The sequence below is a fragment of the Ciona robusta genome, chromosome 1 (genome assembly GCF_009617815.1).
Source record: "Ciona robusta chromosome 1, ASM961781v2".
In the NCBI taxonomy this organism is placed as follows: Eukaryota; Metazoa; Chordata; class Ascidiacea; order Phlebobranchia; family Cionidae; genus Ciona; species Ciona robusta.
The window spans coordinates 3,943,408-3,969,074 of record NC_143235.1 but is presented as its reverse complement, the minus strand read 5'-3'; the positions used below and the strand labels follow the sequence as shown (position 1 = coordinate 3,969,074).

The window sequence follows — 25,667 nt, the reverse complement described above, 5'->3', positions numbered from 1 at the left end:
GATGTATGTCTGTCTTATGTGCCTTAGGTGTAAAGTATTATAGTTCGTTTTCAGTTATTGATTCTACTATTTACGTAAAAATCCGTGTGCGGAACGAAAGTAGTTTAACTTTTACTAAAAAAACATTTGTTTATTTTCTGAATTTGTAGGTTTCGGTAGGTAGTCTAATTTGCCTGATATGTTAAGCAGAAGGCAGCAGTTTTTCCGGCATGAAATTTGAGTGAAGCGCTGATGGTTTGACGTGTTGGACGTGGAATCAGCAAGTAGGCTGTGCATTATAATACCACGCTCCCAGACAGCATCTGCTGGTACGTCATATTCTAAAAACGGCCGGCGTTCTTGGAAGTTGGCAAAAGTAGTAAACCCGCTTACGGTAAGATGTACTCTAAAGCCATACCTTCCTAGCTTTGCCAGCTTTTTCAACGTAATTGTTGATTGAGGATCCCTCTGCTATTATTTCATTGCAATCTTTTGCTATATGTGTTCCTTAGACAGCGCTGAGCGAAATACAAAGCACGCTGCTGCTTCGATCACGGTGTTGAGCCTACCCTGCTGCCATCCCTCCACCTTGCATTGCTGTGCTTTGCCATCATATGGAATGTATGTACTTTCAATGTACTTAGTCTGCCGGCTTAAAACGCGCGCGACAAAAAGAACTTTTAATCACCACAAGTTAGCGGTGACGTTCGCTATGATATGATTCTTCACTCATTAAGTTAAGATAAAGAGCTCTACCAACAGAGGTTACAATGGCAATAGTTAAACCGCCAAATCAACAAAAACTACTTTAATAATAAGAAACTTTTCCAATCTGCTATCACTTAATGTCTTATGGTAGGGTGGGGGAAGACGGGACACCTTTATCACACACATAATATACAAATATCCTGATGGTGTTTTAAATAATTAACAACGGTCTATGGAAGTCGTGAAGATACAGCATTATAATTCTTTGAATGTTCTTTGTTACTTGCCTACTTTAACAAGAAAATAGAGTGAAAGATGTCCCATCTTCTTCCACTCCACTGTATAAAGTGTATAGTGTATAGTTTTTAAATTGTGTGTTCTTAACTTCTTACATATACTAGATATTTAATACGTGTTTGTCTTCTTTCTTTAAGCTCGTCTTATCAACACGCTTATTACTTTTCACCTCATATATCGTTAAACCAACAAAAATACCAGGTCCCCTGTTAATTATAGTGTGAATATATATACTTGTTCTTATCTTAAACGGCCATACATGCTTGCAGCCCACACGACAGCCACATTGTCTGCATCTGGCGCAAATGTTGCGGCCATTTCGAATTCACATTTGGCGGTCGGCCAGTTGCCCAGCATGCAGCCACTACCTCAAATTCGGGACCCTGAATGGCTAAAAGTCGAGGTAAAAACTCACATGCTACGCTTGAAATTGAATCTCTCAGCCTAAAGCGATCGCTGTACCGTTCATGCTGAATCTTGGAGCGATTCCAGTGGTTTAACGTACTTTTTTCGACCGGGTGATTAGTTACTGTCTATAAGAAGTCGACCCAGTTCATTTTGCTGTTTTGTCAATTTCGACTCGGTTGCACACTGCAAACATTGTATATCCATATGTGCAACAAACGTGTTGAATACCAGCTTCATTACCATACAGGTATGCCGTGAATTTCAACGAAGTGCCTGCAAACGTACAGCAGAAGAATGTCGTTTCGCCCACCCTAGTAAAAACATACAAGTTACGACAGACGGAAAAGTTATTGCATGCTATGACGCGCTTAAGGTGAGATATGTTTTATATAACTAACTTTCGTATAAGTAGTCTTTGTTTTTAATACTTCCTTATTCTGAACCTAACTATTATAGTAGGTTAGGGTAAGAATAAGATGGTCTTTTTTCATTGTCATTTATTGTCTTTTTGGTAGTTAACAAAGAATATTTACGGAATTATATAACCATAGTCCACAACTCTAATAGAGCGATGTCTAATTGCTAAAAAATAGTTAAAAATATTTTGTGCTAACGGTATCCCATCTTACCCCACCCCGTCCGTACTGAACAAAACAAAATTTCCCTGTTACCCAAATACTGGCAACTTCTTAAAAAATGCGACCTACTAAAATTATCTTTCAATTCAAAAAATAAATTCTAAATTTCAATAAATTCTTACGTACCATCGGTTATATATGTTTCACCCCATTAACTTTCGTTAAACTTTAATACAAACACTAGAGTCTCCTGCCTTCCAGTACAAGTTTACGCACGCATGTTTATTTGCCGAACATATTGTCATGCACCATTCTGCGATGGACCATTGCTATTTGACAAATTCAAGTCACAACATTGTTTTTTTTTCGCCGTATGTGGTCTTACTTACTAAAGTAACACGTATTTATCTAGGGGATAATTTTACACGTGGCACTGAAACCACTGAACGGTTACTAAACACTTTTTTTGCACAAAATTACTAATGTTTGGGAAATCCGCTTATTTGGGTAGCTTTCGTATGTGGTGGTATTGGTCTGGCCATTTAAGAAAAACAAACTAGTATTTTATTCTGTTTTGTAGTCAGACAGGGAATTGTTATTTGCTATTTTCTTACAGCTTCGTCCCAGTTACTTCTTAATTTTGAACGATTTCGTGTTTTATACTAAGCTAACAGTAGCAGTATCTGCGTAGAAACCGACTATGTTTTAATCGTTTACCTTACTTTTAAGTGTTGCTACAATTATACATGTAATCGCATAAAACTTAACACCTAACTACACGCTATCAAATCAAAAAGTCACATAGATTGACAGTATCTCTTAAAAATCTTTATTTTATTCCCATCTTGAACCCTATAAAGAACCTATAGCCAGACAGACAAAGCAAACAGAACATTAGCCTACGTCATCGCCGCGCCATTTTTCTTGACTCTCTTTGGTCGATTCCATATATAGAAGCTGTACAGTCGGTACATAATAGAGCGTATTGTATAACTAGATTATTATCATTTTTTTAATATGTTTTGACAGTGTAATGTTCATAAAGAATACGTTTCGTTACGTGACGTGTTGGCCTTGGGTTTCACGTAAAAGAAATAGTGTGTCCCGCCTTTGCAGAACTCCATAGTCATATATTAACTTCTTGAGAAGTTGTGCGACCGCCTGTAAACACGACTGTTTCTGACTTCTGAACTATAAATAATACCAATTGTCACTCTGTTCTGTATGGGTCCTTGGGACCTGGGAATCTGGGATTTAGGCAAGATTTGGCATTACCCCATAACCCCCAAAACCTAATTCCCATTTTTTACCAAATAAAGTTACACCGGTCCATAACAGTTTAATATATGTTCGTTTTTACCCTAACTGTCGCGCAAACTATGCTTTTTGTAACTTTTTACAAACTTTTAAAGCCATCTAAAACGTGCCGTTTTCAGTATGATCAGTTTACCAGTTCATGCCGCGTTTGGCCTGTCCACTTCTCTATTATTATATCATCACTTTTCACTATAGTATTTAATAAGACTATTTCACAATTTTATTTACATAGACAACAAAAGCCCAGTGGTTCCGAAAAAAATGCAAGCAATTTTGAAAGACCCAGTATTATTATACCTATTTCCATATTTTTTCAATTGTTTTATTTCGCCATGACGCGACGCTTGGTAATAGTTTCATATGAAATATTAATTTCTGTTTGTACTACTTCCTCAGTCGTTGGAAATTTATTATAAGAGGACCTTATATTACTAATATTACATTTACAAATTTATTTAAACGTATCGCCAGGACTCTTAAAAGTTCGTTGTTAATTATTAAAAACACGATTAGGAAATAGGGGATATATTCTGCTGAAGGTATCCATTTTACTTCACTTTACTGTATATTAGAAATAATATAAACGAAATATAAAACAATGTCATACTTGTACAATGCAATGGTGACTACTGACTACTCAATATTAATTTAAAGGTTTTTGTTTCTCTATTCTTTTCACGGGTATTTGTATTCACTTGCAGATAATATGCTACGAACAAAAAAGTATATAGTAGTGTCTTCAAACTAAGCAAACAGTAGCAGTATCTGCGTAGAAACCGAATGTGTTTCCATTTTTTTGACTTAATTTTATGTTTTGGCATAATTATACACGTAATCGTAAACGTTGGCCCATACACCTACATATAGTACGCTTCAGCGTTTTTCCTTTTTTTTTGTCAAAATGGCGAAAAACTAAGGAAAAGCATGTATTAGTTATAGAAAGACACTTGCGTGTGACAGTATGTCAAATTAATTACGATGTATCACTACAGTTCATGGGGTAAAGGCCAATTCGGTCATAATTCGCAAGTCCCTTGACGTTGGTCTCAATAGTACTTCACATATTTTTTATTTAAAAAGATCTTTGTATATTATAAATGTTAAAATATATTGCATTTTTACATATTCAGTTTAAACAAGTTACGTTAGCGACAACTAATTTCTGTTTTAAATAGGTTTATTAAAAGGGTCTTGTTGATACTAAATTTAAGTATGTAAGTTGGCCCTTCTGCATAAAATGTATTTGTTATCGCCGTAGAAATTTATCCTTCTGAGACAATACATTCAAATAATCCACGTCTTTGCACCACCACGATTTCCTACAGCAAAAGTTTCATTAGTCGTGTGTGGGTTACACGAACGTGCAACGGTTGTTTACCAAGTTCAGATCTTAATATATGATCCTGACAAGGTACATCGACTGTATGTTATTGCGTTTGACAAAGTAATCTTCCTTTACCTTTGATGCAGCAAAACATATATATATCCTAATCCAAATATTGCCCCCCCCCCCCAAAAAAACTCCGGCAATTTAAGTCAACTCAAAAAGGCTGGTAATTTTCCACGCCATATATTACACAATACGCACCAATATTGCAACACGAGGTGTTTTCGTGTCATTCTAAACTTAGAAGTGACATGAACGGTCCTAAATACTTCTGGGAATCGGGGTACGCGTTACAGGCATCTGTATGTTTAGTGGTATTTGTCAATGCTATAAGCCTATACGCTAACAAAGAGTATTGTACTTTGTGACTTAACAGCCGATCAAACGTCCAATACCGGAAGTTTTTGGATTTGTATTTATGTCCTTATATTGTGGATTTGACAAACGACAGCTACCGATCGGGTATAACAGGTCTAATATTTTCTTAACCACGAATTGTGTTTCTTAAAGTGATGTTGCTTTATAGTATAGTAGGATGGGGGAATATGGGACACCTTTTTTAACCGATTTTCCTGACCCATTTGGTAGTAAACAAAACACATTCAAAGAACTATAAAATCGTATCCTCACGGCCCACGTACCGTTGTTAAATGTATAAAAAACGATCAGGACATTTGAATATTATTATGTTCTAAAGATGTCCCGTCTTCCCGCTCTCTACGATATTTCTTAAAAGTTCCGCCACAATACAATACTTTTTAAGGCGGTAACAAACTTTAAGATTTTTTTTACGTTCTAAGACTTATGTGCCTTGACGCGGCACGCAGTAATTCTAGATTTACTGCCATATTTTTTTTACTATAGTACAAAATTTAGAAATAGTAAAATTTCGTAACGTGGCACCCCGCTTAAAACAACTAGTGCGGCCCGGTTAAAAAAAATGATTAAAAAAACTTAAAAAAGGCTTTTATTCCGTTAATTGCAGTTTTCGCGCCACGGTTTGGCGCAATTGTTTGACACGCCACGTGCTGATGTGAATCTGTGTTGGTCTGTGCACCACTTAGCGGTAATTAAATCATATTTTCGGGGACGCTAGAGGGCGATGTTTTGTAAACCACAGCAAAAATTAAAAAAATAATCCTTTTAATTTTCTAATTATACTATAAAGCCTGGTGGATATTATTAAACTTGCTACAGTTTTGGTGTATGGTAAAGTAACGCTCATACGAAGTATAAACAAACGCTAATCTAAAATTCATGAGCCGTATTCGCCAATGCTATTAGCTCCACATAGCAGGCTATATATGGTCATGCTCATACAGGTAACAAATTATTCGGAACGTGCTCTCTTAAGAAACGGCATTGTACGTCAAGAAACGGCATTGTACGTCATTTGGTTATAAAATAGAAACCCACGAGCTTGGACGGATTAGACATAACTTTTAACGGTTTACTTGGTTTTGGAAACCCATGTTGTGACTCATAGTGTATACCTTGTACCTGCTACAGTAGACAGTGATTTCAAAAGAATTTTCTATTTTTAAACAGAATTCTTGAAAAAATAACGATTTGTGTTTGAATTAAACATCTATTTCATAGTGTATTACTATGTACCTGCTACAGTAGACGGTGATTTCAAAACGATTCTCCATTTTTAAACAAAATGCTTAAAAAAAAATTACGATTTTTGTGTTAAAGAATTAAACATGTATTTCTTGCTTTGCGTATATTATTTGCGTATATTAAGACCTCGTACTGTTTGTTGTAAAACCTTATACCATTGGCATAGGGCAAGTATAATGAGTTTATATGGCAATATGACAAGCATAGAATAGGTCAACACAACGAATAAGAAATTTAAACAAAATAAAAGTTCCTTGTATATTTTGGGTGATTTCAGCTTGACATATAAAACACTTTTTCTTATACACTGTCTGTAGTATTCTTGTATTCTGCTTTTGTAACTAACACCATTTGTGGTTAAACCGGGTTTCGAATATCTTAAATCTGAACTTAAAAGACCTGTAATTTCATGCACTGCCTACCTTGGTACCTAACGTTGTGTAACAAATCCCGCTATAAAAATTACATATAAGCCTAAAGTTTACATAAATTTCGCGCATCCTTGCAAAATGGGAGTATGTTAATTTAAAGGTTTAAAATCATGAAATTCACTTTACCTGTACATACACACATCATCTATCATGAAAGACCATAAACAACTGTTTTATGTCAGTTTTAGTAAGCTATTGCAGAAAAATGTTATTTGCAGATGAATGACTCTAGCTTACAATAAACGTGATTCTTTTTCAAAGTTCAAAATAACCTGTAACGGCCACAAAAAAATATTAGGGGCTAAAAAACGCTAAATTACTTTTTCGGCTAAACGCTAAAAATAATTTGGACCAAACGCTTTAGTGTAATGTTTATAAAGAAATATTCGGGGGCTAAATAACGGTAACTATTTTTTGAGGGATAAACGCTGAAAAATTAACTTGGGCTTAACGCTTTAGTGTAGTGTTTTCGTTGGCGCTTACAAAGCCAGAAATACGTCAACGAATTTCTGCTTAAAGGAAACTCCTTTGCAATCAATAGCTGTGATTGGCATGCGACTTAAATCGGTTACAACGCGAACAAATGAACAAGGTTTGCATTGAAACGTGAATTCCCGGATATAAGGGAATTCCATGGACAAACAGCGAGCAGGAAACGCGTATTAGGAACCCCGTATTTACGTGTTAGAAAACTCTCTTGTATTATACAAGGCATACGTTAGGTGGAATTTCTCAATTGGAAATGTGTTTAGATATTACAGAATTTTAACAAGTGTTAGGAACCCCGTATTTACGTGTTAGAAAACACCCTTGTATTATACAAGGCATACGTTAGGTGTAATATGTCAATTGGATTTTTTTTTCGAAATTTTTGTTTTTTTGCTTATTATTGTTGTTTTGGCATTACCTGTTGTTTTGTTTGTGTTTTATTTGTTAAAAAGCGTTAATGGTTTGAGCTCTTATTAGGGAGTCTGTTGTTTGGTGGTTATTATCACGAAGCGTGAAGTAAACATTCCGCACGAAAATGTTCATCGCTTTTCCAGCGGTTATAGTTGTATCTCGTCTCAGCAAAGTCGCTCATGAAAGTATGTACCTCGACGGCAAACTGCTGAACATATTTGGGTCTGTCTGCGTCGAACCTTCGCGCTCTGACGACTTTAGGTCACGCATGACGAAAAGGTCTTAGTTAGCGAATTTGGCCAAAAACCCGAAATCGGCCTTATCGTCGCGCTTAAGTCTTTACTTTCTCTCGGCGCATTCTTTCTCATTTGCGCGCCTGCAGGTCGATTCGCTGGAAAAAACACCTTCTGTCTGCTCGCCTGGTCCGACAACTTGTGCCAATAGACTATAGTGCTCTGGGCGCTTGAGCATTCGAGTTCGCGGTCGATGCGGTTTATTGTCGTGCTGCATCATTCGCATCCGGTGTGGTGAAAATTAGGCGCTCGCTGTGTATATCTGACTATTTTATTAACCACTATAGCGAGGAAGCGAGCATTTTACCAGCTATCAATATTAAGGCCGAATTATTGTGCTAGTGCGAGATAGAGATTTCGTTAGAACAGAACTGTGTCAATACCAGACGCATTTAGATTTGCAGATTTCATGTATAATGTAGTTCGTGTATTTTTGACAAGGTTTTGGATGCTCTATGTTTTGCGCCGGTCAGCTTTGCCCTACTTTACATTGGCATCTTACTTTTCTCTTATCTGAGCCTGTGACATAAGTTATGATAAAGGCGCCAGGTAATCACTGGTCGTAATATCATGAGCTATCAATCTAGTAAAAGTTAAGCTCCCGCTGTTTGAACTTCGTGGTTGGGCTTCGTCCGTTTACGCTTCGTTAAAATCTCAGCCGAGGTGGCGGCCGGTGCGTGTGCGCTGCGCATGCGCGTGTATGTGCGCGGAAACATGCGCTTGAAAGTTCAAACCCGACGCGGATTTGAGTTAATCCCAACGCATAATAAGTTCGCCGGTTGATCAGTTCCAAGTTCACTGTGAGATTACTTCGGAAATCGGTCAAATTCCGAAGCTTAAATATAGCCCATAAATCGCTCAAGTAGGATATAAGATTCAATGCGCGCGAAACAATAGAAAACGCACAGTTATCTGCATGGTGACAGTTGCCCTTTTTTATTATAACACTATCGTAAAAACCATCTGGCATATATCATTACAGAAAGATTAGTGGGATTTACGTTTTATTAGATTTGTCTGGGCTTAAGCTTAGCCACACCTATGCCCTTTATAACACCAATAATTAAAATGGCAAATTACGCTCAACGTGGTATTTTATTCCGCTAGTGGGTAAAGTACGATAAAGTAGCAAATACGGCATAATAATCATACAAAATTAATCATAGGGTTTTAATTTCCAATTAAATATTCGTTTTCTTCCTTTTGGCTTGAAGCTGTAGTTGACTATGCTATAAGTTTCCACACCTTTGTGTTTTAAGTTGATATTGCCCGCAGTCGAGCGCGCCTTCCCGAGTTTGCTTTCCGACAAAGCGAGCTGAGGAAGAAGCTACAGACCACGGTCGCAATTAATATTAATCTCCCCGTAAGATTTACGACCTATGTTTGCTGTCTGTAAGGTTCCAACTGGTCTGATCGACCTGCGCTTCCACCAAGCATTGCTGAGTTGTGGTTATAGCTGAATAGGACGCCGCACTCTGCCTATAGGTTTGTTTAACCTGACAGTCCCACTTTCCCCTCTCGACAAGTGCACTTCAGAGCGCTTCCTTTCGCGTTGGTTTTCATAAAACAGCATCGACGCACAGCCCAGCGATTTCTCAACACCTGATATAGGTCCTCTAGTACCGAAAATACAATACAGCTCATGCTCAACAGGGAACATGTTCAAACTCATAATAATAATAATCTAAACCGCCCTATAACTCAGCACACACGATATCTATTGACTAGTAAACCCTCTAACCCGGCACCATCGTTCAATTTAAAAGCGTCGATCGTTTTAAGTCGTTTCAAGCTTTTCCAATTTGGTAGAATGCCACATTAGCGGGTGATACGATTGATATAAGCGACCGGTTATCTTTAACGACGGTATTAGTTTAGCTGCTTTTTGTAAGATAAGGTTTAATTCTAATAAACAGGTATCGCATGTTAAATCCTGTTTTGCAGTATTTGTCAATATACTAACTACTATACATTTTTAAATATACGTATATAGTAAATTTGACACATTGGTTTTTAATTACCAAGTATTAATAAGACGTTTACATACGATTCATCAACATTGTAATGTTCATTGTACAATATTATCCAGTAGCAGTACATGATGCCATTTGTTACGCTACACCACTGTACTAAAGTAGTGTGTAAAAGTTCAATGTATACGAACGGCGTGAACTGTTACTTGGTCCTGACTTGGTTTGTCGCAAGTACAACTGGCTCTCGTGAGCTGTGTTTACATGTATATCGAACTCTGAACGTACATATAAACAACGTTTATGTATATTATATATGTGTGTACATGTGTTAAGTTGAAACGTCTTTCGTTTCAAGTTCACATAAGTCATTCAAGGTCAGATTCAAAATCGTGTTTTGTTCGTTGCAGCCGCCGCTCGTTACTTATTAATCCGTCTTTACATAGTTTTATGCTACACTTCGATTAAAACAAACGTTTGCTTACCGACTAGGCGTGCTGGTTAAACATGTACCCTGGTCTACTGCCTCTTATAACAGGCGAGCAATTATAACGCCCTTATCTCTTATGTTCACAGCGTATTTTAGAATTTGTGCATAGTAATTTAGCCGCTCGCCTAACATGCAACGCAGCTTATAGTTTAACAGCAGGTAGGTTGAGACTGTGTTACTCTCAGAACAGCGGTTTATGTTCAATTTTACGCAGGGCCGGTGTACTCGTGACTCTTGCAAGTATCTACATCCGACGTATCAAATAAAGCAGCAACTCGAAGTTAACGGCCGGCAGACTTTGATGCAGAATCGCGCCATGTTACAGCAGATGTTGCCTCTACATCAGAACCTTATGCAAGCTGTGCCGCAAGGTGGTCTCGTGTATGAGGTGAGTGAACATTAAACCGTTATTTCTTGCTTTTTCTCGTGTGGCGGGGCAACGGCAGTCGTTATAACACGAGGTGTTCTGTTTCACAGACTCCGTGCCCACTAACCGGTTATCACACATGTAACTTTGTAATTTTTTTTTTGGAAAGTAATATCAACTACAGGCTGCAGCCTTGTATGAAAAATCTATACCATATAGTAGCTTACTCGTTAAAGCTTCGCATAAGACCTGTATTATAATCATATGCTAACAGTTACGGTAATATAGCACAAAAGGTATAAGCATTCAGTATATTTAACCTTTACCACACAATATAGACGTTAACTTGTTCGTTTTGACGGCTGTAACGAGCAGGTGACATTTAAAAGGAAATGAATCACCAACCACCGATACACACGTTACAATGCATTATTTGAGTTATACAAAAACACAACATTCTTTGTTCAGTAACTCCAGGCCAAAAAAATACAATTAAGTTTAACATATACATGTGTGTAGTTCGTAACTTTTACTGCTGATAAGATGCACGAAAGTGACTGTTTTCGATTACGTCATACAAATTAGATGCTTATTCCCAGTTTTACGTTCATTTGTCCTAATATTAATCTATTAAATATTACACCCATTTTTGTCTTTTTTTAAGCCGGTAGCTGGCGCTGCAGCGCAACCGATGCCGACCAGTCTTCATGCCGGTTTATACAGTCCAGCAGTGGCCACTACAGTGCCTGGTTCTTCTGCATACAGCGTTTTACCTTCAGGTAAATCTTTCAGTACATTTAAACGCTCACTTTTATAAAAACCGGTTATAAACTGTAATCTACAGTCGTGCCTATATCGTGTTTTATATAAGGCAGCCATAAACTGTTTATGGTCATTTACCGAGGGTAAGCCATGTAATATAGTAGGGTGGGGGAGGACGCATTACCTTTAGCACATAGTATCCAAATATCCTGATCGTGTTTTAAACGATCAACAACGGTCTATAGGAGTCATGAGGATAAGGTTTCATAATTCTTTGAATTTTCTTCGTTTACTGCCAAGAGGGAAGAGAAAATAGAATGAAAAGGTGTCCCATCTTCCCCCACTGTACTATATATTACAATATCCAATATTGTTAGATATTCGTGAAGTTTGCATTACATAGCGTTCCAATACCTACATGGTCCGAAATTAAAATGAGTCTATATTTAAATTTTTCTTAATTAAAACTTAACCGCAATGTGACGCCATTTGAAAAACACCGAATGCCAAATCTGAAGCTAATTTCGATCGTAGCCTTAAAGTGGGTGTGGTGTTTTGAAACATAATCCTATTTTCTAGAAATTGATGTGACTAGCTTTGTATAGTAAACTGCAACGTGTCGTTTTGCCCGTGTTTAATCATTAATTGCTTGTCTGCGTTTGCGCAAGTCAGTTTGCTTTCGTCTACTTTAATTTTAATTTAAAGTTAGATAATCATTCAACGGGAATTTGATTCTACCGCTGTTGAATTATTACCAAAGCATACAATGACGTAATGTTTTTAAACCCTGCCCCATTTTATTAATGGTGCTTTCACACATACGCATGTGTGTCTAGGGTTGGGGAAGACGGGACACCTTTAGCGCATAATATACAAATATCCTGATCGTTTTTTAAACAATTAACAACGGTCCATGGGAGTCGTAAGAATACGGTTTTATAATTCTTTGATTGTTGTTTTTTTTCCTACCAATTGGGACAAGAAAATAGAATGAAAGGTTGTTTTATCTTTCCCCACCCTACTATATGTATGCAATGTCTTTAACATGCCATACTGCGAATAAAGTGATACTAAATTTAAGTTATTGAACCCAGTAAACATTAACGTTGTAAAAATACAGCATACCCTGTATCAGCATAAGCCTATTTATATTCAATAATGTAACCTTAATACTAATGATGTAATGTTTGTTTGGCATGTAATAAAACGGTTCCGTTATATTTATGGTTGTCGCAGGGGATTTAGGCCGAAATTTGCTTATTACTTGATAAAACTGTTATGGTATTAATTTTTAGCCTCTTTAAAGTCTAACCTATGTTTTATTATTTTTAAAAACGCTTCTGACTGTACATTGAGATTCAATTAAATTCACAGTTGGTTGTTTTGAAGTCATTTATAATGCCTTGTAAAACATCTGTCACATCATATAGTGCATATCACGGCCTACTAGAGATAATAGGCCATGCCCGTGGGTATACTATATTCTATAACAAAACCTTGGAATAGTAGCCCAACTTTGGCATACAACCCAGGTCTCTTGGCATACCTCGCCATAGGGCTTTACCCATATAGAATAGAATAGCAAAAACCTTGATAATAATACCAATTGAAGTGTTGTTTTTAAACTTGGTCTAATCGTAGGACTGCACCCATACGCATAGTTTAAAATAGCAAAAACCTTGATATTACAAATCAAAATATTGTTTCTAAACTTGTTCTGGTCGTAGGACTAGAACTATATAGAATAAAATAGAAAAAACCTTCATATTACAAATCAAAATATTGTTTCTAAACCTGGTCTCGTTGTAGGACTACACCTATATAGAATAAAACAGCAAAAATCCTGATATTACAAATCAAAATATATTTTTTTTCCCCAACAGATCTGGCCACTTTAAACCCACATTTGATGCAATATTACCCGATCTCCCCTTCCCCTGCCCACCAGATCGCTTTTGCCACCCCAACAACTAGCCACCAGGTGGCAGCAATGTTACCAGCACCAGGAAGCATCAGAGCTGACCGGCTTGAGGTATTTTTATTACCTTTTTTTCTAGATATGTTTAATTTTTTAATGTAGTTTGTTTTATTTTTTTAGGACTGTTTTTTCTGTAATACGTTAAATAGTAAACCATTTTATTACAAATGCCCATGCTTATTTTAACACAGCTTTAAATTGGGCCACGAATAAATTCACAAAACAAAATTGGCTGCCGGTTTCAAAAGTGTAAAATACATAACTAACGTATATCTACAGACCTTTAGTTTCGGCCGCTGAATATGTTAAATTAATCTTCAAAAATACACGATGTGCATGAGAGCATGAATAATAGAAACACGACGCTTCAGGGCTTTTTGTGTTGATTAAACATTAACAAAATTAAGTTTTAATGTATTTAAAATTGTTTGGATAGTTCAAATAATTTAAATATTTGTTGTGTTAGTGCCTATAGTTATGAAAGAATGAATGAATGAATGAATGAATGAATGAATAAATGAATAAATGAATAAATGAATAAATGAATAAATGAATGAATGAATGAATGAATGAATGAATGAATGAATGAATGAATGAATGAATGAATGAATGAATGAATGTAACTTACTTTATCCTCGCGTTGCCGGAAAACGACAGTCGTTGTAACACGTGTTTAACATTTCGTGCCAGCTTATGAGTTACCATGTATGTTACTTTGTGGGTGAGGGTGATTATATAAATTCACTTGATCAAAAAACGTTTCGCCACGGGTCGGTAGCAGAAATACTTGGCCACCTTTTGGTTAAAGGAGCCATGAAAGCTACACATTTTTAATTGTACCTCTAAGACAGCCATTTGATGTTTGTTAATAACGCCTCGTTACGTAATGGAAAATTACAGAAAAGTTTTTACATGGAACAATCGGGCTATGCGTAAAAGAAACGTGTATACCAGGCGACGTGTAAAATTAAAATTCCTAGACTGCAGAGTCAAAAAAATCAAGCAACCAAAAAAGGTGTTCGACTTTTACAAATCTTTTGATGTGTTACTCTAACGTCTGTAATTTTTTTCTAGGTTTGCCGTGATTTTCAGCGTGGTAATTGCACAAGAGGCGAATTTGAATGTCGCTACGGCCACCCTCCCGATCGTTCTATGATAGACGTCACTGACAACACAGTAACAGTGTGTATGGACTGTATTAAAGGAAGATGCACACGGGAGAAATGCAAATACTTTCACCCACCAGCTCATTTGCAGGTCAGTAAGTTTTATATGGACTGTTTGACTTTGTTACTATGGGGTAAAATGAATACGGTAAGCACATAATATCCAATATTTTCTAATCGTGTTTTTAAAATTAACTATGTTATTTTCGGATCGTACAGATACTGTTATATAATTTTGTAGACATTCTCTGTTCGCTACCGAATGCGACGATAAAATAAAAACGTGAACCATCTCACCCCGCCACAAAATGTACACTTTTTTACTTTTTTTATTACAAAATAAACACTTTGGACACCTTTTCATTATATTTTCTCGTTCCATTTGGTAATAAACAAAGAACATTGAATAATTATAAATTCTCACATTGAACGTTGTTAATTGTTTAAAACACGGTCAGGATATTTGGTTATTATGTGCTAAAAGTGTCTTCCCCACCATGCTATATTACTAGTATATTACAAAATGTACACGTATTACTTTATTACTTGTATATTACAAAAAAAAATTAAACCTATTACTTTTATATTACAAAAAAAAAATTACACCTATTAATTTTATATCACAAAATGTACACTTATTACCTATATATTACAAAATGTTCCCCTTTTTACCTAGGCGAAGATACGTGCTGCCCAGAACCCGAACGCCGCCTTCCTACCACAGATGGCTGCATCTGGATCCATCACGCCACAACCCGCAGTCATGGTAAGTTAAACTATGCGATTAAACATACACGTACTGAAGCTCGAGTGGGACCGGCTCTGTGGTGAACTGAGCTGAACCGTTGTGTGGTTATTAAGGTTGTGCAACCGTGGTAGCTACGTCTTCGGGTTCGTCGCCGCAGAGAGAGTTTCACTCGAGTTTAAGAATAATTATAACCCAATGCTCGATTTCTGCACTGCGAACATGTGTTTGTGACGTCACATGACGTCATAATATTGATATACGAAAAAAAATTGCCTTGATTTTGTAAATTGCAACTTAAATTAATTCGCAAAATCTCGTTTTGATGTCAAAAAATTGGACTTGAGGGCAGCTACTGCACGCATATGTCTATGTGTGCTGGTTCAGACTCGAGCATTGGAAAACATAGCATGGCCCACACATATACAAACTTCATGTAAATCTGATAAGCCATGATCCTTAACAACAGCATAGCCAGACCTCGTTTAGCTTTATATGCTTGCAATCTGCTTTCAGTTGACCGTGAGATAGATTACTTTGCATGCATGGTGGTACTAATATACAGACAATGCAGTGGAAACGCATGTCTTCGATTCCTGTACCGGTCCGGCACTGGTGTATAAACCCCGACCGCTAATTTTGTAAATTTTAAAAAACTTTTTTTTTTAAATCTGATTTATTTTTGAAAAAAATCGTAGTGTGGACATTTCTTTATAATCTGGCAAAAACACAACAGATTGCCGCTTCAAACGACCGGATTTTATAAACTTTACCTGCATAAAATAATGAATGTTAAAAGAGCCTTAGGCTGTAGGTTATAACATAATTCCTCAGTGCCCGACCGGATTAATTTAAGTCGTTTATTTATGTTAAGTTTGCAATAATTTTCCGGTACCTCTCCTCACGACCCTTTTCCTTTTTTCTTCTTTATCGCTTGGCGCAACCTCTTGGACGTATACCTGCTTGCTGTTTGGCTCTTGCATTGCTAACCCACTGTGTTCGTCGCGGACAGGCGCCCAAAAGAATACTCGCCCTGGAAGACATGGTAATTTAAAACTGGTGTCAGTAGCAAATGTAATTTGTAGCATCAAACCTCAAAATTGCAATCAATTCGAGGTTACTAGTGATTAGAGCACGGCTTTAACATTCTGCATGGCAATAAATAATGTGTCTCACTCAACAGTAGATCCGCACCAGTACAGTCATCGCATTTATCGTAATTTTAAATGCCTAGATCGGCAACGGTAGCAGTATTGGTCAGCCGCCTTTGAAGAGGCATGCATTGGAGTCTCCAGCGATAACGACTGCAACGTCAACACTTGGCAGTTCCCCAGCCCTCCCGCCATCGCCTAACAGTTCCCACAACGCTGCCACACTTGCAGCTTTGTACAGTTTCAATGGAAACGCAGCTTTACAAAATCTTACGGCACTGCCACCCCACGTTTTACAAAGTCAGCCGACTCTGCCCTACTACCCACAAAGTAAGAAATATATTTTATATCCTTTTTTTCACACGCAGTTTGTTTAGCACCCATCATGTATAAATGTAAAATGTTTTGAAAAATGTCCACTTTTTCAATGTACAAACATTACAATATATATATATATATATAATACAGTTGTCTTCAAATTTTGTATAAAGTAAAACCATTTTCACTGATGTCAGAAATCTGTATTAAAACTAAAAAAAAACTATCCATTTAACGTCTAAAATATCTGTCAAACACACTTATTTTTGTTGCTTTTCTTTTTTTTGAATTGAAATATATGTAAAACCCTTATATAGTAGAGTGGGGGGAGATGGGACACCTTTTCGTTATATTTTCTCGTTCCATTTGGTAGTAAACAAAGAACATTCAGCAAATTGTAAAACTGTATTCTCACGACTTTCACAGACCGTTGTTAATTGTTACAACACGATTAGGATTTTTTGAAATTATGTACTGAAGGTGTCCCATCTTCCCCCAACCTACTATATAACACTATTATTATTATTAATATTTTTATACAACTAAATTTCATACTACTCTTTCTACAGTGCCGATTATGCAGTTATATGGGGGCACAGGTAGCGCCATAGCGCCACCTGCCGCACAAAGCGCTCCTCTTACATCCTACAGTTTACCTGTGTCAAGCTCTAACGCAAATAACGGCTCCACGCCTTCCTATGCTTTGTTGAACGGCCAAAGCCAGGTAAGTCCAAACAAATCTAGCGCTCTTTCTTTATATAAACATATATACATATAGTAGGGTTGGGAAGATAGGACACCTTTTGGCTCTATTTTCTCGATTTGGTAGTAAACAAAGAAAAATCAAAGAATTATGAAACTGTATCCTCACGACTGCCATAGACCGTTGTTTAATTGTCTAAAACACGATCAGGATATTTCGTGCTTATGGTGTCCCGTCTTTGGGGAAGATGGGAAATGTTTTCATTCCCATTTCTTTCCCATTTCTTTTCCCATTTGGTAGTGTACAAAGAATATTTAAAGATTTATCTAACCGTACCTTTCCACCCCCTAAAATAGCTTTGATAATTGGTAATATCACCATCAGGAAATAAAAAATTTTGGTGCTAACAATATCCCCCACAGTACTCTACCTTAACTACTAACTTTGAGTGCTTTGTTACTAATACCACCTAACCAACTAAAAATCAGCGTTTACACTCCCCAAAGTTAACCAAAAGCTCTGAAGTTTTCCCAATACTTAATAACCGTATACAGACCAATATGCATATCTCTCCACCTTACAACCTGGCCCCACTAACCCCCACAACCCCACGCGCATGTATAGCTTTCTCGAGACTACCTACCCAAACTGAAGGTGCCGAACGTGGCCCACGACAGCGGGCAGCCCACCAGTCTTACTGTGTGCAGGGATTTCCAATCCGGAAAATGCATTCGTCCATATTGTCGTTTCGTTCACGTACGGGAAGGTACTGCATGTGAACCGACCGCTGGGTGTCGCGCAAGGGTTTTTTTTAATTGCAATCGCGCCGTCACCGTTATAAAGTTAAACAAATTCACAATTCTGTTTTTCACCGCGTTTGAATTGCGATTCACATTTAATTGTATTCACTCATATGTTACCAGCAAGATGTATGATGACGTATCAATTTTAAATGACGTCATCGAATTTAAGTGACGTCATCATTTCCCAATGACGTCATCAACACAAAATTAGAATTGATTTAAAGCGGCGTTATCAAACCAACTCAACGACGTCATAAAATGACGACGTCCTATTGATGACGTCACTTTAATCAAGTTTACGCTGAAACGTCATTTGCCTGACGCAAAACAGCAAACAAATTGATATTTATTTCTTTGTCTATTTTGCACAAAGGCAAATACGTTGTGGCGTAGACTTAAAACTCTAATTCGCGCAATTTATTTTAATTTTTCAGCAATCACGCAAAATTATTTTGTTCGCCAATTTCGGTTTAACTGCATCTCATTTTTATATATTGCATCAAAATTAACTTTATTTTGTAACTTTGACAGATTATGTTGAAATAAAAGACGACAAAGTCACTGTGTGTCGCAATTTCCTTCAAGGTAAGACCGTTGTTTTAAGTGATATAATAAAATATTTGTATGTATACCAACAATCGGTACATTAAAAAAAATATATCTTTTTAATTTTGAGAATTTTTTCTAAGATTTTCTTAAGAATGTTTTTATACTAATTTTTCTTTTTTGTTTTTTTTTCAGTATGTTTATCTTTTTCCCCTTGCGTTCATTCCCATAGGACTTGTTTGTTTACCTTATGTATTACATAGCATTAGTTTTATTTATCTTTTCTAAAACAGTAACGAATATTAAATATATGGTAGGGTGGGGGAAGACGGGACACCTTTTTATTCTATTTTCTCGTCCCATTTAGTAGTAAACAAACAACATTCGAAAAATTATAAAACCGCTTACTCACGACTCCCATAGAGCGTTGTTAATTGTTTAAAACACGATCAAGATATTTAGATTTTCTAACGGTGTCCCATCTTCCCCCACTCTACTATATAACTTAAAGAAAAATGTGCGTAAATGTGTAACCTGTACCTTTCCACAGGCAAATGTTCGCGACCCCAGTGCAAGTATTATCATTTCCCAACTCATTCTATGACCGACCACCCCCGTGACCACTTCGAAACTTTCACACCGGTTCGCGCAACCAGCGAAACAAGCCCGGACCTAATGGGTCTTATATCCAACGGTCTTGTTACGCCTTCACAGAGGCCTATACTACAAGGTACTGAGTGCTCACCGATTTAAGCACGCCTGTGTTTTGAGCACATTTTTCACCTATTTGCACCGACTTTTTTGGGAACTTTACACTATATTCTGCTCCAGGCGGGACATTTTCCGCCGTTTTCAAAACGCCTACAGTTACTATATATATATAACAGTATAGGGCCTAAGGTGCGACGGTTACTGTCAACGAATAGATAACAGTCCCTCTTCAAGAGGTTATAATGTACATACCAACATTAAAAATAATCACCGTGCTGCTTGGACATCGTTACCTAACCTAATGTGTTGTTACTTTAAAAACTTTCTCTCTCTATATATGTTTGTGTGTGTGTGCATATTATATACCAATGCACACGGTGACCGTTTTAAGTTCCCGTTTTTTTTTTCGTGTTTTAACCGTTATAGTTCCCGTTCCTATACCGTTCCTGTCTTTTGATCACGAAGGTGGTGTCTGCTGTACTGTGACTTATCGACGGTAAACCTTTTTTTCGTCACACACTTCTAACTAGTGAAGACTGCTATCGGCTTGTTTTTATCCACAGTAAACACTGTAAGTGATTTTACGCTACAGCGCCACCCAACGACGACATTGCCTTGTATGCCCAACGGATTTTCTTTTTTCGCTCGAAAAGTTCCAATTTTCAACGCGGCTTTCGAAACCTGCAAACCCTGTGCACTTAACGGTCGCCGCGCGGCTAAAACGTCAAAATTAAGCTTGGCAGTTCCATTTCGAAATAGGCAATATGTGTTACAGTGTTATATATAGCGAGAAAGCGCCCTAGGCATGACTAGTGCAATCTGCTGGCTGTCCGCATTTGACAGTCTTTGGTCATATAATAACTTGCTCGCAACTTTGGTCTTCAACTAACGCAAAATTCAATTGCGCTGCGTCGCGCCGCACACCGCATCACTGCGCGTGCCTTTTCACGTGAAAACACCGCTTTAGAAGGGTACATAGTACCGCCCCCATACGCCCCTACTCCCGCCTAGGTGCCTTCGTCTATTCTTAAAGCGCTTTTATTTATTGTCTTATGTTTAAAACAAGTAAAGCGCAGCGCTAGTAATGCACCCGAACACAAGTCATCAAGCAGCGAGTTAAAAGTCTCCGAATAAACGTCATTCTGCCACTTTTGCAGACGCTTGTTGCTCTAGAAACATGACACCTATGAACATGTACATACTAACCTACTTACGTGTCCTTATATTTTAACTTGTTTGTAAATAGTCGTTTCTTTTACACCGGTGAATATGAACTGAAATCTAAACTTTGCGCATTTTAAAAACGGTTTTACAATTTCTTTTTTAGACGAAATTTAGTGTTCCAACTTTTTAAGTCTCGTTAAATAACCTTTCAATACAAGTACCACATATGTTGAATGCACTTGTTATTCTAATCAATATGTCTTGTAACAAGTTCCCCGCGTGAATATTTTGTCTTATAAATTTACGCGATAAAATTCGTGCTGTTGGTATAAAATTAGAAAGTAAAAAGGCCTATTTTAATTGGGTACATTTTTGTGTTTTTTTTTAAATAAAGACTATTGTAGCGTAAAATTTTGAACAAATAACTAGTCACAAAATGCATTAGATATTTTTATTAAATTTGGTCAAGAAAACAATTTTGAAGTTTCGTATATACATTGTAACAATTATATTTTCGTATCTGTTTTGGGTTTTTGTCGTAAATATTCAAAAAAAATATTCTTGATCATTAACAAAGTGTAATTACTGATTAAATTGAAATAAAATGTATCGGAACATATTTTGTGAAAATCGTATGACAGTGCGTTTATTAGAGTACGATTTCTCACTAATACATTGCCTGAATTTTCTCCTGGCCTTGGCAAAGTGGGTACTGGTTCAAGGCTTGTCGGTGCTACCATTGTGGACCTATGTATGCCTGTTAGCAAGACACTTTACGGCTATTGCTTCTACCCATTCGGCACTAATGGGTCGTCTGAGCTGTCAGTTATAGAGAAAAAAGTCACATGCAAAGTTATAGGTGGTAACAAAAAGAAAGATGGTAACCCGTAAGCGGGCACGATGCGTGTAAACAGAACACCTGTGTTATAACGACTGTCGTTTTCCGGCCACGCGAGGATAAAGCAAGTTACATTCATACATACCGTATCAGCTTACGAGCTACAATTCATGTTACGTTGTGGTTGATGACCCATATAGAATAGAAAGTTACTCATAGAACTAGAGCTGCTAGAAGAAAGGGTGGATGACTCGGACCAAATTAAGGTTCAAATCCTTGTCAGGTGGGTAGCTTTCCATTTCCAATGGTATCTTGTTTTGCATATTGGTATATCCTCTGCTGTAATCTGTGAAATACTTTGCAGCAACGATCAGTGGTAAGCCAGGATATCTTAAGTTTTATTGGTGAATTTGTCAAATGCATGTTAAGGTTCCCGGTTTTGTAGTATAGCACACTGTTAAAGTATCTTCCTATGTTAGTGATGTACAGTCAGGTATCAAGGCTAACTAATATATAGTCTTATGTGGTAGATGGGACACATTTAACACATAATATCCTGATCGTGTTTAAAACATTTAACAACGGTCTATGGGTACGTCGTAATCACACGGTTGCATAATTGTTTGAATGTTTTTTTTTACTTATAGCAAAAAGGGCGAGAAAATAGAATGAAAGGTTGTCCCATCTTCCCCTATCATACTATATTAGGGGTGGCGATGAGCGAAACGGTTGTTAAACACGAAAAGCAAAGAAAGAACTTTGTAACTTATGCTAAGAGACATTAATTACATTCAGTAACTTAATTGATTCAAGGCATTTTGCACGTTCACAGAAACTTGGCGTAGATATAGGAGACATTTAAAATGGCATATATGACTTTACCGGAAACTATAAAACTTAATTGCTCACATCAGTAAATCAGATGATATGGTCCTTAGTAACTCGCTGTAAAAACTTCATAGCATAAGCTTGAGCAAACAGAGGGGCGTTCACTGCTATAATTTTTATCACCACCGAATACTCTTCAAGATGCTTTAAGAAGAAAGCTCGGTCAGTTTAAAAAGCTTGCTAGGAATCTGTTTGCTTGGAAACTGTTAAAATGAAACCTGCAGTGGTCTTGTGTTGTTTGCTACTCGTAGCTGTATGTACTGCTTCAAAGGCCAATTCTATCCAGGTATGCTATATGCATTGAGTATATGTGAAACTTTTTCATATATAGTTGTATTTAACTTATTTGGTTATTGTAATTATTGTGTTAAGCGGAGAAAAAGTTTTAAAACAAATTTCTTTTCTTTCTTTTTTTATTTCTAGTAGGGTGGGGGAATGATACACCTTTGCATTCTATTTTTTCGTCTAAATTGGTTATAAACAAAAACATTTAAAGAATTATAAAACATATTCTCACGACTCCCTTACAGACCGTTGTTAATTGTTTAATTGTTTAAAACACAATCCAGATATTCGGATATTGTGTGCTAAAGGTGTCCCATCGTACCCCACAGTACTATAGCTATAATTCGAAATTTAACATGTTTAGTTCCACTATTTTACTCCCTTTTATCTTATAAGGTAAAGAAATGGTATTCAGAATCTTCCAAGCAAAAACTCGCTGAAGCCGCAAAACGAGCTATAGACCATCTATGTAGTGGAGAAAATATACCAGACGATATTAATGATATGATTTGCAGTCGAGCAGCTCTTAATGAACAAGGGGTTCCAGGTGAAAATGATTATTCTTACCTGGCGTAGACTCGAATCTATGATCTATGACATAGTAGTGTGGGAGAAGATGGGACACCTTTAGAACATAATATCCTAATACCCTGACCGTGTTTTTAATAATTAGCAACGGTCTATGGGAGTCGTGAGGGTACGGTTTTATATTTCTTTGATTAATGGGACAATAAAATAGAATGAAAAGGTGTCCCATCTTCCTCCACTCTACTGTATTGTTAGTTAGAATTTCAAACACCACTACTGCTAAAATGAGATAACTTTGTCCGGAGTAATGGGCCAACTCGTCTGGCCTAATTACCCACAGCGTGTCTAGGTTTAGTTTACGTTATACATATAGAATAGAACAGAATATTTGCATAACATTATATAGAAATACACTGCTCCATAGACCTTATATACAAAAAAATACAGGGATACTATTGCAAAAATTGTTAATAATGTCTCTATATTATATTTCTGTATAGAGTCTTTGGTTACAAAATGAGGGTTCTTTCTATAAAAATATGGTACAATTTAACTTGGACATTTTTTCCAGGATTTGTTCGTCGAACGTGTATGAATTGTCATGTCGCTGACCCAGTTTGTTTCAACAGTTGCCCAAGCCGGTGATTCAATGAACAATCAGTATAGTAAAATATACCGTTTCACTATTTTCCAATTTCCGAAATAATTTACCAATAAAGGACCACTGTATTCACCAATTTGTGTGTGGTTTATGTACACGCGTTTATTTCAAGATTGTTAAGTTTATATTGTACCATGTTTGTAGTGCTTTAACTTAATGCTATAACATCATCAAGTGATAGTAAATTGTTAATGTGCAACACTGATCGCTTCGTGTATAGAATTATGAAAAGATATAGTAGGGTGGGGGAAGATGAGATAACACAAGATGTATCCTGGTCGTGTTTTAAACAATTAACAACGGTCTTATAGGAGTCGTGGGGATACGGTTTTATAATTCTTTGAATGTTTTATGTTTACTGCAAAATTGGAGAAAATAGAATAAATAGGTTTCCCAGCTTCTCCCACCCTACGATGTTAATATTCTAAAAATACTGTAACCAAATAAGCGTGATAAATGTAGATAAACTGATTGTATCTGTATTCATCGGCTGTGATCAATATACTAAGCGTATTAGAATACAATGTTTTTATAGGAAGAACTTTCAACTTGTGATGCTCCTTTTGGCAATATCATCTTTGTATTATTGCTTTATTGGGTTTTTGGTGTTATTTATTTCTATATATATACCAGCGGTTAAATTTTTTCAACAATTTGATGCGGACATTCTGTAACTTTCAATGGTGACCATTTTGATCAAACAGTTTGAAATATTTTAAAAATCAACTGATTGTCACACATACCTTGACGAAAACACCGAACCCACTTTATAAACAAGATCCATTTAAAAACTTCATAACCATAACATTTGATGGAAGGGCCATCGTTTGTCTATTATCACGCTCTGCAAACATTTTTCTAGGGTGACTGCTGAAGTCGTAAAACTTGTCTTTCAGCGGTTCTGTCAAAACTAGTGCGCTGAACGCACCTGTGCGCTACCAGTAGCAAACAAATTCATTTAAACTAAAAACAGCTTGATCCGTAAGCAAACATAAAAATTAAAGTATGTTTGCGTTTGAATGACCATGCTTATAAATTCCAGATTAATTTGGATTAAAACCTTGAATGGTTTAAGTCTATATACAGCAGGGGCGGGCAAACCTTGCTTGTATAATAGAATGACTCGGTAGATTTTTGGCAACACCTACGAGACCTAATACAGCCAAACTTATGTTTAGATTTTTGATAATGTGTTTTGTTGCAACAACCAAAACAGTTAAATAAAATGGTTTTCGGTGCCAAGAAATACGTAACAGACAAAAATCAAGTCCAGAAAATTGTAAAATATAAGAGATACCTATTTTACCTTAAGGGCATCGTCAAGTCTTTTATTTAAATAAAATCAAGGAGTTTCAGGCGAAGATATACCTTAATAGTATGTCACTGTTGTATAATCCCCATTATGGAAACATTTATGGCATGCGTTAATAAACAATATGTTATACAGTCCTGTGGGGTAAGATGGGATACCTTTAGCACACTTTGCCTAAATATCCTGATCGTGTTTTAAACAATTTTTAACGGTTTATGGAAGTCATGAGCACACGGTTTTATAATTCTTTGAATGTTCTTTGTTTGCTACCAAATGTGACGAGAAAATGTACTAAAATGGAGTCCCGTCTTACCCCACCCTGCTGTATATAAGTCACAAGTTATAAACAAATTTTAAGTT

General features: G+C 36.7%; 1 protein-coding gene and 1 long non-coding RNA gene across 9 annotated transcripts; both read left to right on the top strand.

The window, feature by feature from the left end:
- Positions 1-128: 128 nt before the first annotated feature.
- On the top strand, positions 129-21,414 carry LOC149741569 (muscleblind-like protein 1). 8 transcript variants are annotated; one of them, XM_089893394.1, is made up of 15 exons: positions 129-373; positions 496-600; positions 1,254-1,387; positions 1,640-1,765; positions 10,596-10,769; positions 11,413-11,527; positions 13,394-13,542; positions 14,563-14,745; positions 15,331-15,420; positions 16,412-16,444; positions 16,634-16,880; positions 17,438-17,592; positions 18,196-18,337; positions 18,906-18,959; positions 19,471-21,414. In XM_089893394.1, exons 2-15 carry the CDS (start codon positions 594-596, stop codon positions 19,671-19,673), a joined length of 1,812 nt encoding a protein of 603 aa, XP_089749520.1. In that variant the 5' UTR covers positions 129-373; positions 496-593; the 3' UTR covers positions 19,674-21,414. The 8 variants fall into 8 exon arrangements, with proteins under 8 accessions (XP_089749520.1, XP_089749519.1, XP_089749522.1 ...); XM_089893393.1 differs by having other exon boundaries at positions 492-600; XM_089893396.1 differs by lacking the exon at positions 496-600.
- Positions 21,415-22,434: 1,020 nt separating this feature from the next.
- LOC149741568 (uncharacterized) lies at positions 22,435-24,071 on the top strand. The gene is made up of 3 exons (XR_016386910.1): positions 22,435-22,807; positions 23,203-23,353; positions 23,906-24,071. It is a non-coding gene; the product is annotated as an uncharacterized LOC149741568 (long non-coding RNA).
- Positions 24,072-25,667: the final 1,596 nt, after the last annotated feature.

Bases quoted from the DNA above. Each gene is read 5' to 3' on its own strand.
- LOC149741569 (XM_089893394.1), top strand. The intron at 17,593-18,195 runs GTAAGTCCAAAC...GCGCATGTATAG, and splicing joins TGTTGAACGGCCAAAGCCAG to CTTTCTCGAGACTACCTACC. The intron at 18,960-19,470 runs GTAAGACCGTTG...ACCTTTCCACAG, and splicing joins GTGTCGCAATTTCCTTCAAG to GCAAATGTTCGCGACCCCAG.